This window comes from Mytilus edulis, chromosome 3 (assembly GCF_963676685.1).
Source record: "Mytilus edulis chromosome 3, xbMytEdul2.2, whole genome shotgun sequence".
Taxonomy (NCBI): domain Eukaryota; kingdom Metazoa; phylum Mollusca; class Bivalvia; order Mytilida; family Mytilidae; genus Mytilus; species Mytilus edulis.
Genome location: NC_092346.1, coordinates 57,475,534 through 57,490,657, shown reverse-complemented (window position 1 = coordinate 57,490,657; position 15,124 = coordinate 57,475,534). Strand labels below are relative to the sequence as shown.

General features: G+C 32.2%; 1 protein-coding gene across 7 annotated transcripts in view; it reads left to right on the top strand.

Moving 5' to 3' along the window:
- The first annotated feature begins 32 nt into the window (after positions 1–32).
- LOC139514387 (zinc finger protein 541-like) overlaps positions 33–15,124 on the top strand; it is a 31,914-nt gene continuing 16,822 nt past the window's right edge. For 4 of the 7 annotated variants that reach the window (XM_071303553.1, XM_071303554.1, XM_071303552.1 and 1 more), the window contains exons 1-9: positions 33–150; positions 3,179–3,852; positions 4,096–4,321; positions 5,989–6,409; positions 7,105–7,362; positions 7,775–7,977; positions 11,014–11,116; positions 11,737–11,881; positions 12,289–12,395. In XM_071303553.1, the coding sequence (XP_071159654.1) occupies positions 3,228–3,852; positions 4,096–4,321; positions 5,989–6,409; positions 7,105–7,362; positions 7,775–7,977; positions 11,014–11,116; positions 11,737–11,881; positions 12,289–12,395 (2,088 nt within the window). In that variant the 5' untranslated portion in view covers positions 33–150; positions 3,179–3,227. Of the gene's footprint in view, positions 151–3,178; positions 3,853–4,095; positions 4,322–5,988; positions 6,410–7,104; positions 7,363–7,774; positions 7,978–11,013; positions 11,117–11,736; positions 11,882–12,288; positions 12,414–15,124 lie in introns of all 7 variants that reach the window. The other 3 variants (XM_071303550.1, XM_071303549.1, XM_071303548.1) reach the window with 1 other exon arrangement.

Here is a 15,124-nt window from a genome sequence, read left to right as displayed (position 1 = left end):
CTCTTTCTACATGAAATAGTCCCCCTCCTTCCGCAAATAAATATATGCAATTAGGCACCGAGTAAATACGTACAGTTACTTGGAATACTGTGTGTAAAACAATTTTCAACAATGCCTTATTTCATATCTGACAATTAAGATACCTAAAAGGTGAAGTATGTCAGAGCATGAATGTATTAACTTGAAGTTTGTTGCAGTGTTAGCATAGATGCATTGAGTTTACACAAATAGATTTGATTAGAAACCAAGCAACACCATCAAAATGAAACCCACAACATGTGTCAGTTGAAATTATAAATACACAACTATTGGACACAAACGGTGTTATACCCCTAAATTTCTGGTCAAGACAATCAACAGAGCATTGCACTACATGCATGATAATACTGAAAGTAATGACACTTTACACATACATGATGTGATACAGTGAAGTGTTTTCAGATTGAAAATGTTGAACAAGGATACACCTGTACATTTTTGTTTGTAGTTTAGCTACTTTTTTACATGATTGTCACACCTCTACAATTATTTTGAACCAACAGTATCGCCTTATGTCAAAATGAACATACTGTCAATCATTAGTCCAATAGATAGAGTATTAGCCTTAGATCAATGTAGATTTGTTATTGCATTATTAGCCCAAGCCGCCCCCAGATCAATTTAGATTTGTTATATAGGATTGCTTCCCTTAAATAGTAAATGCTTGGTCAGCCATAAGCAGCTTAGCTAAGAAAGTACTTCTTTAGCTCAGTAGCTCAACGCTCTGCCTTGTAACAGGAAGATTACAGGTGTCTCATCTGGATATAAAACAATGATATTGTAATATGAAAAATGCACTCCCATTACAGATATGTTAATGATGATTTCAACAGAAGTACAATGTATGCTGTGACATTGCTGTTCCCAAGGTGTACTTTATGTTTTGTCATTTGTAAATTTTATGTCTTTTAAAATGGTTAATCTCAAGCACATTTGAAATCAAATTGAACATTTTTAATTATAATATGTAGGAAGAAAAACACTGCACTATGGTGTATAGAAAAGGATGAAACACAAGAATCCACCAATGAATCCACAAAAAAAACCAAAATAAAAATAAAAAATAAATCATAAGATTAAGCATCGCTTACAAATTTCTTTCTGATATCAAGTGTAAACTTGGGTGCTACAGAATGTTAAGCATTTCCTGTTTCACAAGCCCTACCTGTGGTTAGAGTTGGCAAGACAAATAAGCAAGGGTTTGAGCTTTTGAATCAATCCTTTGATTTATTCAAAAAAAAGCTGTGAAAAAAACATGGTACATATTTAAAAAAAAACTAGCAATCTAGTTCTGCTTCTTCAGTCATGTCAGTGTTTTAGGAAAAAGTAAGATTTTTTTGTATCCACTGAAAAATAACTTGAGGTTTAGATGTGTCTGTTTGAAAATGTAATCAAAGTACTATAATAGTGATAATACATTTTAATACATGGACTATGAAATTTCCATATTTCATAAATTTTCTGTGTAAAAAAAAAAAAGCTAGAAAATATATCATATTTCTCTGTTTAACTCATTTCTAGGAGAACAATTGCCAACTCTGCTTGCAAGACATCTTAAAAAATTATTTGTCAAATTACTTTTCTACTGGTCTGGGCCATAAGGCTTATATGTCTACTTGTGAAAACCGATGTCCTAATCCAATGACAAGTTGTTGTTTATTGACGAAACATGCAGACAACAAATAGTAGAGAGGTAATCAAATGGTTTACAGGCACCTGTCATGATGCAGTAAATATTTTTTTATCATTTCATATTTCTATCTTGAAAATAAATACTTATTTTGTATTTGGCCATAAAAATATATAGATGTATATCTGTTTATGGTTGCATAGTTTAAAAAAGGATGGGTACAATGTAGGTGGTTATTTCCATTTTAATTTTTGTGACATGATTTTGAGTTACAACCATGTAAGTGGTCTATCTTGGTGTTGTCCATGGGCAGAGTTTACCCTTATTTGTAAAGATTGATTACTTCCCTTGGTTATTGAGCTTTTTTGGGGGTGGGGGGATATGGTGGCAGAGTGCTTATTTCATCTCACGAGTCACAAGTTTCCTTAAAACAGCTGTACAATTCTTGATTGTAAATATTGAAATGTATCAGGAAATTGATTTATTTTATTGGCAACACTTACTTCCCTTTTTGACACGAGTTCAGTTTAGTTTTTCACTTTACAACAGAAATAATATGCCTTAGGGTCAGGTATTGAAGTAGGGTCTGTCAGGTAACCTAAAATAGACATATACTTTTTTTAGCTCACCTGGTCGTCGTCGTTAACTTTTTACATTTTGAACTTCTTCTAGAGAACTACTGAATGGAATGAAACCAAACATGGCATAAATGTTACTTATGAGGTGCTGACCAAGTGTTGTTACTTTGTAGCCGTATCAATATCCAAGATGGCCGCCAGCGGGGGACTTAGTTTAACATAGGACCCTATGGGAAATGTATACAAATGACTTCTTTTAGAGAACCAGTGAATGGATTGAAACCAAACATAGCATGAATGTTACTTTGTAGCCAATCCATCATCCAAGATGGCTGCCAATGGGGACTTAGTTTAACATAGGACCCTACGGAAAATACATACAAATTTCTTCTTTTAGATAACCACTGAATTGAATGAAACCAAACATTTTTGTTCCTTTCCTTTTGAGGTGCTGGCCAAGTGTTGTTACTTTGTAGCCAAATTTTATCTTTTTTATATAATTTAAAAAACCCAAGAAAAGTCAGGTGGAGCGATACAGGCTCTCGAGAGCCTCTAGTTTTATTTATACCAGAAGTCATCATGTTCGTTCTGCATTACTTACATTTGTACCAAAAATAGTCCTGGCATTATCAGGGCACAGTGTCTCTAAGATACCCTTGCTAAATATGTGGAGGAGTAATACTAAGTCATGTGCTAAGTTTCAAAATAAGTTAGTGATAGCATTTTTTTGGCAAATTTATAGTTTTGACTTCATCCATTCTGATGGTCGCAGATACTGTTTACTGTCTCCACTTATGTGTCACTAGTAAACTTACTTTGCAACTATCAAATCACCTATGCTGCTGTCTGAGCTTAAAGTTTAATACAGTTATCTCCCTAATGGCAAATGATTTCATTGAAGCTTCACATTCATATTAATAATCTTTTGTAGGTCTAAACAATGTAGCTACAGAAATTTAAACAGATGGTAGAACATAGCAATGACAGATGAGAAGCAGTCCCCATACACCACATCCTCTGTCACTATGTCATCCAATTTTCTACAGACCTCTGGTGGCCTGTCAGACCACAGAAACATATCATCACCAGTGTCAAGTTCATATATGCCTGGCACAGGATACACTTTTGGCGACCTAGGAATTGGATCACATGGTTCTCCAAAATCAGGACATGAAGACATGGATGCCAAAGAAGATTCTAAATTGGACTTGTATCCTGATGTTAAAGGGTTGAATCTTGCAATCACCTTGCCGTTTCAGGATTCAGACCACTCTTCTACAAATGCACCATCACAATTTTCCCAAATTTTATCCTTCAGACAGTCAGTACCAACAGGTGATGCTATGTTAAGTGCCATAAACTCGTATGAAAATGACATTTTACCAGAATCTTTAGATGTGAATCTGGCTGGACCATTACCACAACTTGATGATGGTATTCTGTCAAACATGGGTGCCCCTGGAGATTTGTTTGATGGTGAAGGTAATGTGAATGACCCCTACTCAATGGACGATTATTCTCCACAGACGTCACATGACTTTGGCGGCTTCAGTAGTGATGGTTATGGTGGTATTGATTCTGATCATGGTCTTTCAAACCAAGCAGGTAAATATTTCATGTCAAAAATTATCCAAAATTGTCAGCAACTTTAAGTATATACTAATACTCGAATTGGTCAAAATGATGCCACATTTAAATTGAAACATTTAGGTTTATTTATTTTGGCAGTTAAATATTCTTAAATATTTATAAGCTGGCATCTGTGTTAGATGTAACAGTGAAAGACATGTATAAACTTGATGCTTAAGTTTTTACACAACTTCAAGAAAAATGATATTTTGATTTTAGATACCAGTCAAGGTTTAGAAGGATTAAAACAGCAGAAGAAACCTAAATCACACAAACCTGCCAAAGGACAAACTTCACCGGCAAGACTGGGAAGTTTACAGTGTCCAACTTGCAGCAAAACTTTTACAAATTCTAGTGCCTTGGCCAAACACAGATTAACGCATAGTGATGAAAGGAAATATGTTTGTAATTTGTGCCAGAAAGCCTTTAAAAGACAGGACCATTTGTAAGTTACAATACAAAAGACTTTATTTTAGAAAGAATTTAAAAAAAATATTTATCTTCATGCATGATATACATTTTAGATAGCTATATAGATGCAAGCCAGTTATTCATGTCATTCAAAATATGTATGCTAGTTCTTACCTCTGTTTTTCTAAAGATGAGGTTTGACAGTTTGGGAGGTCAGACATTTTATTTTTCAGTCCCCCCTTGCAGTGGTCTTGTTAGCCCAAAATGGAAGGGCGCCGCGCCCTTCTGCCCTGACGACTTTTTCAAAAAAAAAAAAAACTTAGGCTGTTTTGGTAAAATTGCCTTTTGTTTCATCGATTTCATGATTTTCATATCACAAGTTAAATTACATATATGACACCTGGTGATTGCCCCCAGGTTAATCATATCATTACAATCAATTACAGTGGATAAGACTTCAAAGATGTTATTGACTAGGTAATTTAATTAATACAATGTACGAGGGTCTGGACAGGGGGGGGGGGGTCTGTTATCTGTAAACATTTAATTTTCACCCCTTTTTTCTCTAATATCTTCATAAATTACCCCTTTTTTCTCTAATCTTCAAAAAATTAGACCATGCATTTCTCTAATCTTCATTTTGTTTTGCCCGTTATTGTCTAATCTTCATTTTTTAAGGGCATTATTCTTTAATCATTTAACCCCATCCAAACCCTCATTTATCTTTTTGTCATAAATTTGATGAATGTGTCATCAATGTTTTTAGCTTGGGTCCAGCATTTTCGATCTCCCAAGTCACAATGGAAGTGTACAAATGAAGACTTGCAAGACTTAAGAATATATAGAATATAAGTCCTCAAAATACAACTATGCCTTCACAGAAACACTGTCCATCTCAACTTGTGACCGACAAGCAAACAGTTATCAATTACATGTAATGTAAACGTGTTGGAAATTAATTTTGGAGTAACTTCCCCTGATTTAGCTTATTAAAAATTTGTGCTAAAATATTATCTAGTGTTAAAGATAGGAATAAATTACCAATCGAATACAAAATTATAAAATAATGTTACCTTAAGGATATTAACTGTCTTTAAACATACCAAAAAAATTATATTGCACTTTATTTTTGATAATTATACTTTTTGCAATCCAAGTTCTATACATGTTCAATATAGAAATATACAAAAAGAAATGATATACTGATGTTTTATCTAAAATCCTACACAAGTGTGTAGTGTGAAGTTATACTATCAGGTCAAAACAACTAGATGAAGCTATGAAAAAAATATTGAGGGTCAAAATCTAAATAAAAATTTTAAGCGGGGAATAGTATGTTTATTTTGCCTCTTTTGGTTATTAATAGTGATGGTATGTATGAATGTGTATTATGAATGACTTTTCTAATGCAAATTTAAAGAATAAATAATCAAAACAACTTATGCATCTTTATTAAAAACATATACAGTAAAAAAAAGAATGTGAACTCGTGATACACACAGAAACGTAGACAAAAGAAATGAGCAGTGCCTTTTCCATTCATAAAAAAAGTGCCCTGCCCTGCACTGGCACCCTGCCTCTTTTGATTTCTAGCTGGAGCACTGCCTTGTATATGGCTTGGACATCTTTAAAACCTAACCAAGTGGAAGTCTTTATGGTCTGCTATATGGAAATATTCTATTTTTATTTATTCTTTGTTAGGAATGGTCATTTGATGACTCACAGAGAAAAGAAACCTTATGAATGTACCGTAGATAATTGTACGAAAAGTTACTGTGATGCAAGATCACTGCGACGTCACCTAGAAAATCACCACAACCAGACTCCAGAACAGATACATGGAGCCATTGCGTTGGTAGCTTCCAATGCTGCTGCTGTTATTGCTGCTGCTGCGGCTACAAACTCTGCTCAGAATAAGGCAGCCCAGGTCAATGTTTCCACTACAGGCAACACTGTTCCCATTATGGCTAGTTCTATAGTATCTAATGAGAGCTCTCAGGGCAGTGACATCAAACCATTATCATTCAGCAGTGGTGACTCTACACCAGTTACTAGTCCTGTCTATGGTGATCAGCCATTATTTCCAATAGTTCAATCTCCAGCAGGCAGCATGGAAAACCAGGTACTATTCTAAAAAAAAAAAACTTGTCTTTAAATTTAGAATTTTTAAGTTAACTATCTTTCTCTTTATATATATAACAACCACATGTTATCCAATAGAAAATTTCTGTCATAAGGTTATCACATATTTAGAAAAGTATAATAATGTTTAAATTTGATGTGGCAGACAAAATAGCTGAAATGAAAGGTTTCTACTTTCCACTATTTATTCATTAAGTACTGTGTTACAACCCTAGACAAAACAGACATTGTAAGGCATTACATCAACCACCAAAAGCTAAATTTTTTGTAGCCTAGCTAGGTGGTCCAGTGTTCTAAGGCACTGCACACACTGGCAGGGATGTTGCCACCATGTCACAGAACCCAAGGTTAAAATCTTGCTGAGGGAAGAACAAAAATTTGTTGGTTTTAAAATTATTAAGATGGACCAAAAATATATTAAGCTTGAATACCCTATCATACATTGTCATATTGAAAAGAAAGCACACTGTTCAACATATCTAGAGTTTACACAAATGTCATACAGTATTTAATGCATTTCAAATTGAGGAAGACACACTTGACCTCACATGAGTCGTTGTGAGTCAAACTTTGGATAAGACAAATACTTCTGTCCAGTCCCTTCTTCTTAAAGATTTCGACTGTACTTGCACTTTTTTTTTACATTTTATAAATATTTGAATTATTCTTTTCAAGATTATTACAAAACAGACAGCTACTGCTAAAGTGCGGTCTTTATCAGAAGAAGAATCAGTAGGACAAAAAGTACAGATGTTACTGGACCAGGCTGCTGCTGCTTCACAGACCAACACTGATGAGACCATCACACTTCACAGTGCTCAGGGCAATCAGACAGTAACTATATCAGCTGACAATTTACCACAAACCATAGCCATAGAGTCAAGTAATGTGTTAATGAAACACATGCAACCAGGAAGACAGTGGCAAGACCAGGTAAATATGTGGGATTCATTCTAAACCTGCCTTTCCCTTGTTGCAGATTGTGACAAGAATAGATCAATAAACCAAAGCTATGCTGATATGTGTTGAAAATTCAAATCATTAGAATTATGCCTGGATAAAGTAAAAAAAGATTGAAAATTTTTATTTAAATCCTTCACATGATAATTTTAGTATGTTTTGTTGCCAGAAGTGTTAACATTAATGCCGTAAGGTTTAGTATATGATGACTCTTATATATATACTCAATTGTTTTTTTTTTTTAAATTTCAGAAACATCATTTGCTGTTGCGCTTACATGTTTTGTCTCATTCATATTTTATATTTCATCTTGCATGTTTTAGATCATTTATAAAATATTGATAATCATTTCAAATATATTTTTTACATGCATATTTTATTTCAGAATGTTAAAGTAAACAGTGTTCAAAGTGCCCATTCAAGCTCTCCAAGAAGTGGAGAACCTTCACCAGGTTATTTGCAGCAAGTTAGTCCAATTAGTCCTGTCCCTAATACACAGTTGACACCTTCAAGTCCAGTGATGCAGCCACATCCCCAACAAAGATCATGGACTACAACTGTTTCTCCTGCAAATGTGGATAAAAATGGGTATGGTCTATAGTAGTTGTTAAGATATACTTATTAACTATTTATTCCCTCACACAACAGGAGAAGATCAACAGGTTGACCAATGTCCAGTAAGCTAACTGTCCTTAACTTATTCTGTCACATTTTTTCAAGGCAGGTGCAATTCATACCACCTTTATATATGGTAATAAGCTTCATTTGTTTATGCAATACTGTGTAACACGTTTTTCCATTCCTTCAATATTCTTCTTCCTGTATGTTAAAATATAGCATATATCCTTGTTTTAATGTCATGCGTTTATTTGAAAGTTTCATTGCATTAGAGTCAACAACTCTGAACATGATTTTATTATTGTGAAAGAACTCACAACTACTTGCACATCTTGTATAACATATTTACAAAGCACTTTTACAAAAACTACCTGTGTATTTACTCAATACTTTTGATTTACTTAAAATAAAATAAAAAGAGGTCAAAATAAAGGTCTATTTGATAAACTATATCAATTGTAACATATGGGGAAAATCAATACAGCCACCATTCATAGAAAAGACACATTGTAAGTTGTTCAGATATAAAGTTTGTAATGAGTTTTTAGTCTGCAGGTAGTTTTAAAAATGTTTTATCCATGCTAATTAGTACATATTAAGTACCTTGCATATGTCTTTGAAATTAATCCAAGGTTGACATAGAAATTTGTGTTCAGTGGTTACAATGGGGATTTCCTCCATAAGATTTAAAAAATAACTAGTCAGAAATTAAATTTTAAATTTTTCATTAGAAAAACAACTGGATAAGAAACTGAATATCAAGTTATTTCCTATTTTCAGGTGGAAAGCTACAAACAATGTCTGTAAGCTACATACAATGTCTATTTTCTCAAATTTGGCTACATTTGTCATTTCTTAGTTTAAAAATGGGTTTATTGTATTTGAAAATGAAGAAAATATTCATTTTTTAGAGAAGTTGGTGTTTAGGACTTCTTTTAATCATTTTTATACGACCGCAAAATTTGAAAAAATTTTCGTCGTATATTGCTATCACGTTGGCGTCGTCGTCGTCCGAATACTTTTAGTTTTCGCACTCTAACTTTAGTAAAAGTGAATGAAAATCTATGAAATTTTAACACAAGGTTTATGACCACAAAAGGAAGGTTGGTATTGATTTTGGGAGTTTTGGTCCCAACATTTTAGAAATTAGGGGCCAAAAAGGGCCCAAATAAGCATTTTCTTGGTTTTCGCACTATAACTTTAGTTTAAGTTAATAGAAATCTATGAAATTTTGACACAAGGTTTATGACCACAAAAGAACGGTTGGGATTGATTTTGGGAGTTTTGGTTTCAACAGTTTAGGAATTAGGGGCCAAAAAAGGGCCCAAATAAGCATTATTCTTGGTTTTCGCACAATAACTTTAGTTTAAGTAAATAGAAATCAATGAAATTTAAACACAATGTTAATGACTACAAAAGGAAGGTTGGTATTGATTTTGGGAGTTTAGATCCCAACAGTTTAGGAATTAGGGGCCAAAAAGGGACCCAAATAAGCATTTTTCTTGGTTTTCGCACCATAACATTAGTATAAGTAAATAGAAATCTATGAAATTTAAACACAAGGTTTATGACCATAAAAGGAAGGTTGGTATTGATTTTGGGAGTTTTGGTCCCAACAGAATAAGGGGCCCAAAGGGTCTAAAATTAAACTTTGTTTGATTTCATCAAAATTGAATAATTGGGGTTCTTTGATATGCTGAATCTAACTGTCATGACTGTGTATGTAGATTCTTAACTTTTGGTCCCGTTTTCAAATTGGTCTACATTAAGGTCCAAAGGGTTCAAAATTAAACTTAGTTTGATTTTGACAAAAAATGAATCAGTTAGGTTCTTTGATATGCTGAATCTAAAAATGTACTTAGATTCTTGATTATTGGCCCAGTTTTCAAGTTGGTCCAAATCGGGGTCCAAAATTAAACTTTGTTTGATTTCATCAAAAATTGAATAAATGGGGTTCTTTGATATACCAAATCTAACTGTATGTAGATTCTTCATTTTTGGTTCTGTTTTCAAATTGGTCTACACTAAAGTCCAAAGGGTCCAAAATTAAACTTAGTCTGATTTTAACAAAAATTGAAATCTTGGGGTTCTTTGATATGCTGAATCCAAAAATGTACTTAGATTTTTTATTATGGGCCCAGTTTTCAAGTTGGTCCAAATCAGGATCTAAAATTATTATATTAAGTATTGTGCAATAGCAAGTCTTTTCAATTGCACAGTATTGCGCAATGGCAAGAAATATCTAATTACACAATATTGTGAAATAGCAAATTTTTTTTTAATTAGAGTTATCTTTCTTTGTCCAGAATAGTAAGCAAGAAATATCTAATTGCAAAATATTGTGCAATAGCAAGATTTTTTTTTAATTGGAGTTATCTTTCTTTGTCCAGAATCAACTTAAATCTTTGTTATATATACAATATACAATGTATATTCACTTTTTACTACCAACTGATAAATTAAAATAATCTTTACCATTCAGTGATAACAAGCAGTTTTTTTACATCTTAATATTTTATGATGTATTTAAATGAGTAGTTATTGTTGCAAACTCCATTAGAAATTTTAATTGAGATTAGTTTTGGAATAAGGGAAAGAGGGATGTGATTAAAAAAAATTTTCTCATTTGAAATTTCATTAATAAAAAAGAAAATTTCTTCAAACATTTTTTTGAGAGGATTAATATTCAACAGCATAGTGAATTGCTCTAAGAGAAAACAAAAATTTTAAGTTCATTAGAACACATTCATTCTGTGTCAGAAACCTATGCTGTGTCAACTATTTAATCACAATCCAAATTTAGAGCTGAATCCAGCTTGAATGTTGTGTCCATACTTGCCCCAACCGTTCAGGGTTCAACCTCTGCGGTCATATAAAGCTACGCCCTGCGGAGCATCTGGTTTTAAAATGTTTAATTCACAATAACAACTCCACAGATATGAATAGAGGCAGGATTTCCAATGTTTATAAATGTTTTATTCTTCAATTAATTGCTTTTCTTTACAGAGAGGAAGTTAAGCCAGCAGAATGCACAATATGTGAAAGAACGTTTAAAAATGTACAAGCTTTAAATGGTCACATGCGATGTCATGGAGGATATTTCAAAAAAGTATGAATGCATAATGTTTAAATTCAATTGTGAATAACCATTTAAAGTGCCAAAATATAGATTTGTCTCACATGTTCAATTCTGGGTTCTATCTGAGACAAATTAATTGGACACATAATTAGACCTCCTTTTCGCCCAAATTTGTTAAATGTAATGCTCTTATAAAATTGAAAGTTATAGAATTTACTATAAATCAATTATATAACCAAGGGTTCAAATCTTGCTGAGGGAAGAACAAAATGTTAATTTTTAGGTGATTGTGCAGTACAGATTATGAAAATGTACTGATATTCTATTGGGATATACATGCACAGAACTGAAATGAACATGAACTTTGAAATGGTAATACAGAACAGTGGTGAAAAAGTTGAAATGAAATGAAATAAATCTGTTTAATTAACCGTACTCACCATTTTGTGATGGCGTGAAATGCAAACATTATTTTACAGGGAATTTTATTTGTAAATTATTGAAGATATAAGTTATAAAACAATATTATATTTTAGTTGTATGCATGAACAAGCAAATTAGGTGTTGCATAAAAGTTTTATGATTTGTTTCATGAATGGCAATATTATATGTATAGCTAATCCTAAACATTACCTGATTTTACTTCATAGGAACCAAAGGAAGATAAAAAGACCAAAAAGAATTCCAAGGAGATGGCACCTCCCAAATCAGTGGCACCCAAGGGAAATAAATTGATAGCCAGTATGCCTCATCCATCCCCATTAGACAAAGTAGGATCACCACAGTCAGGACAAGGTTATTATCACATATGTTTATAAATATTAAAGAATGAACTTGAGGAAATCAGTGAAATTTTGATGACCTGTAGAAATCACCAGCATCCACAAAAAAGAGTATTTTGGAATAACACACAGATTTCAACCAAAGGAATATTTGATTTTCTAAATTATTTGAACTACATTTCAAGGATAGTGGACATGAATATTATTCAGCTATGATTTTACAGCTTATAAAAATGTTTATACAATAGATATGATTAACTTACAAAAAACAAACAAACCCAATACTTGTTACAAATTAGTTTTGCTTGATAATATCATACCGTTAGACCACTGGTAATTTTGGTAAAATAAAAATAATGAGGTTAGGGAATATTGAATATTCATATTATTTAACAATAACTTGGATGTTAAATTTTTCAGGTTCTGCTTATGGAAGCCAATTACAGTCCCCTGTTTCAGGAGATTCACCAGTAGGGATTGATGGATCAGCTATGGTCCTACAACAATTTGGATTGGATCAGTTACAGGTTGGAGAACAATTCTGGGTAGTCATCATATTTACATTCATTGACATCATCTAACACTGATATAATAACACATTACTAATTCATCTGTATTCACTTAGCATTTTCGACACTTAACTAACATGAGAAATGATCTTTATAGATCTCTTAGAGCTGTAGAGCTTTTTTTACTTTTATTATTTGTATATAAGATTTTCAGTCTAATTTCAGATGGTCAAATAAGACTGTACAAGCACTACTGTTTCATCTTGCTTGCTTCAAGGTTATTTCATGATGTGTACTTTACAGCCAATAATTCTTCATTAACAGTCAGGGGTGCTACTTAAACAAGTGATTTCATTATCACCTGATAATTTCAGTGATTTTTTATATTCAGTTATCACCTATTTAAGTGATTTTGGTGTTTTCTTTGATCTTTAAATGCTAATTTCATTGATTTTCCATATTTTCACAAACTTTTCTATAATTTTTCTACATAAATCAATTATCCCTTTATCTTTTGATATCAATTTCACCAGTGCGCTTGGGCAGTAAGTTAGTGCGCTAAAGCTTATAAAAGTACCCTTGGGAATTGTTCTGTAATCAAATATTCATTAACTACTCTTACTATCAGACAAAGGTCAACAGTATTAGGTGACCTGATTGGTTTTCTTTAGAATTAGAATGATTTATTTTAAGGTTATGTCCTGATCTACAAATTATTCCAGTTTTTGCATATTCAAATAAACTGTAAACACTGGCAGGCTTATCAAGCAAATGACAATTTCTGCATGTACATAGTTGTTTTTTCAATGGAATTCTGGTCTTTTTACCAATAAAAAAATCAAGCTTGTGGGAAAAATATCAAAAAAATGTTATAAACACTTATTGAAGTGATTAAATTTTAACTTCTCAAATTACTTGTTTCAGTGATTTTGAAAAGTCTGTGCAAAAATTGTAAATATTTCACAGCCAAAATCACTCAAAGAAGTGATTTTGAAATCACTTGTTTAAGTACCACCCCTGACTGATTAATTTTCTCTCTGAAATGTCTTCGAATTTTTGTGTAAATGAATCCTGTAAAAATGCATACCATACAAGATAACTACAAACTAATATTTTCATTTAGAATAACATAAAATGTGTGGAGATCTGATCTAGAGCTAGGCTTAATTGACCTTAACTAGCAGAATTATACTTCAGTTAATTATTTCTTCACATTACAAATTAATACTATAAAATGTAGATTTCAGTTGTATAATGAATTTGATGCAAAAAATAATTTTTCTATTTTTTTTTGTATTTTCTTGACTAATGTTAAAAAAAAATAGCTAGACTTGGGTGGTGCTGTTTCTGGAGTTATTGGCATTAACAATGTATAGTTTGTGATTATGTCAGTTTAAGCACAAAGCACTAACTGGTAGATCAATAATATTTCCCCTTCAGTCATTGACTTTTAATCTTTTCCATATATAGTGTACATGTCAAGTTTGTGGTTAGGACATATTTAGAAGAACACTAATGTCAATGATATTTGGTATGCACTTGTGTAATCATTTGCATGTCTCATTTCCATAGAGATTATATGGCAACGCTTCCTCGTCATGAAACTTTTGCATTATAGTTAGTATGTTAAAGTAATATTTTGGTTTGCAGTTGTATTAGGAGGTAATTTGGCCCTTCACCTTCCTTTCATGGTTCCTTAATATAGATGGTTTGAATAGTGTTTAAATTTCAACATGCATCACTGTGAAAGTACTTTAATTTGTGGGTATCAATTTTCGTGGTTTGAGCAACATTTACGTATTTGTGAGTTTTTAAATTCGTAGATTGTAGTTTTTTTTTAAATAAAAAATTGAAAAATTGAAGCCATTAGAAACGAAGATTACAAATTGTCTGGATTTAAGAAAATTGCAAAGTAAACATTAACCTGTGCAAATCGTAGTGACTACAGTAATTAACCCGAGATAAAGTGATCAATAGATTAAAGTCATATGAAACGAGTGACTGGTGAAAAATAATGTTTATCCAATTCTTGAACCAATGCATGTATATATCATAAACTTAGTTGCTCTGTGCACGATTTTATCACTTTTTACGGAAATATATCGTATAATCGTCAATTTTTTTCTCTCTGTCTGATATGATTTAACAAATATGGCTGCTCATTAAATGCAGTGTTTTGAAATCGAAGTCTATCGATTGTCACTTTATAGTAAGCAATCAACAAAAAGCATGGGTATTGAGCACATGTTTAACATGTACAATCAGATTATTGTATATTTTAATGGCCGATCCATGTGTATTGCAATCACCGTATTTTGTGTTGTTGAATTGCTTCCTGGAAGCAAGCAATTAAAATTAAGTAAACTTCTAAATGTGCACAAATTAAAAATTTTCCTCAGAAAAAAATATATGTACATAAGTTGTATAATGATAACTATCCATTTAGTTATAAAAAACATATGCATAATTTTTTTTTAATTTGAGGTTTCATATGACTTTAAAGACCATCCAAGGTGTTAATTAGGCCATAAACATGTCACCCAAAGAAAACAGTAACATAAACATATGCTATAAACATATCTTGTATTGTAAAATAATTCTTACCAAATCAACCCCAGCATGAAATTATTATTTGCCATATGTACGAGAACTATGAGGATATAAAATGAACACTTTATCATTCTAGTATATCAATACCGGAAATATGACTTTTATCAATCAAAAATATTTTTAATGAGAATTAAAAT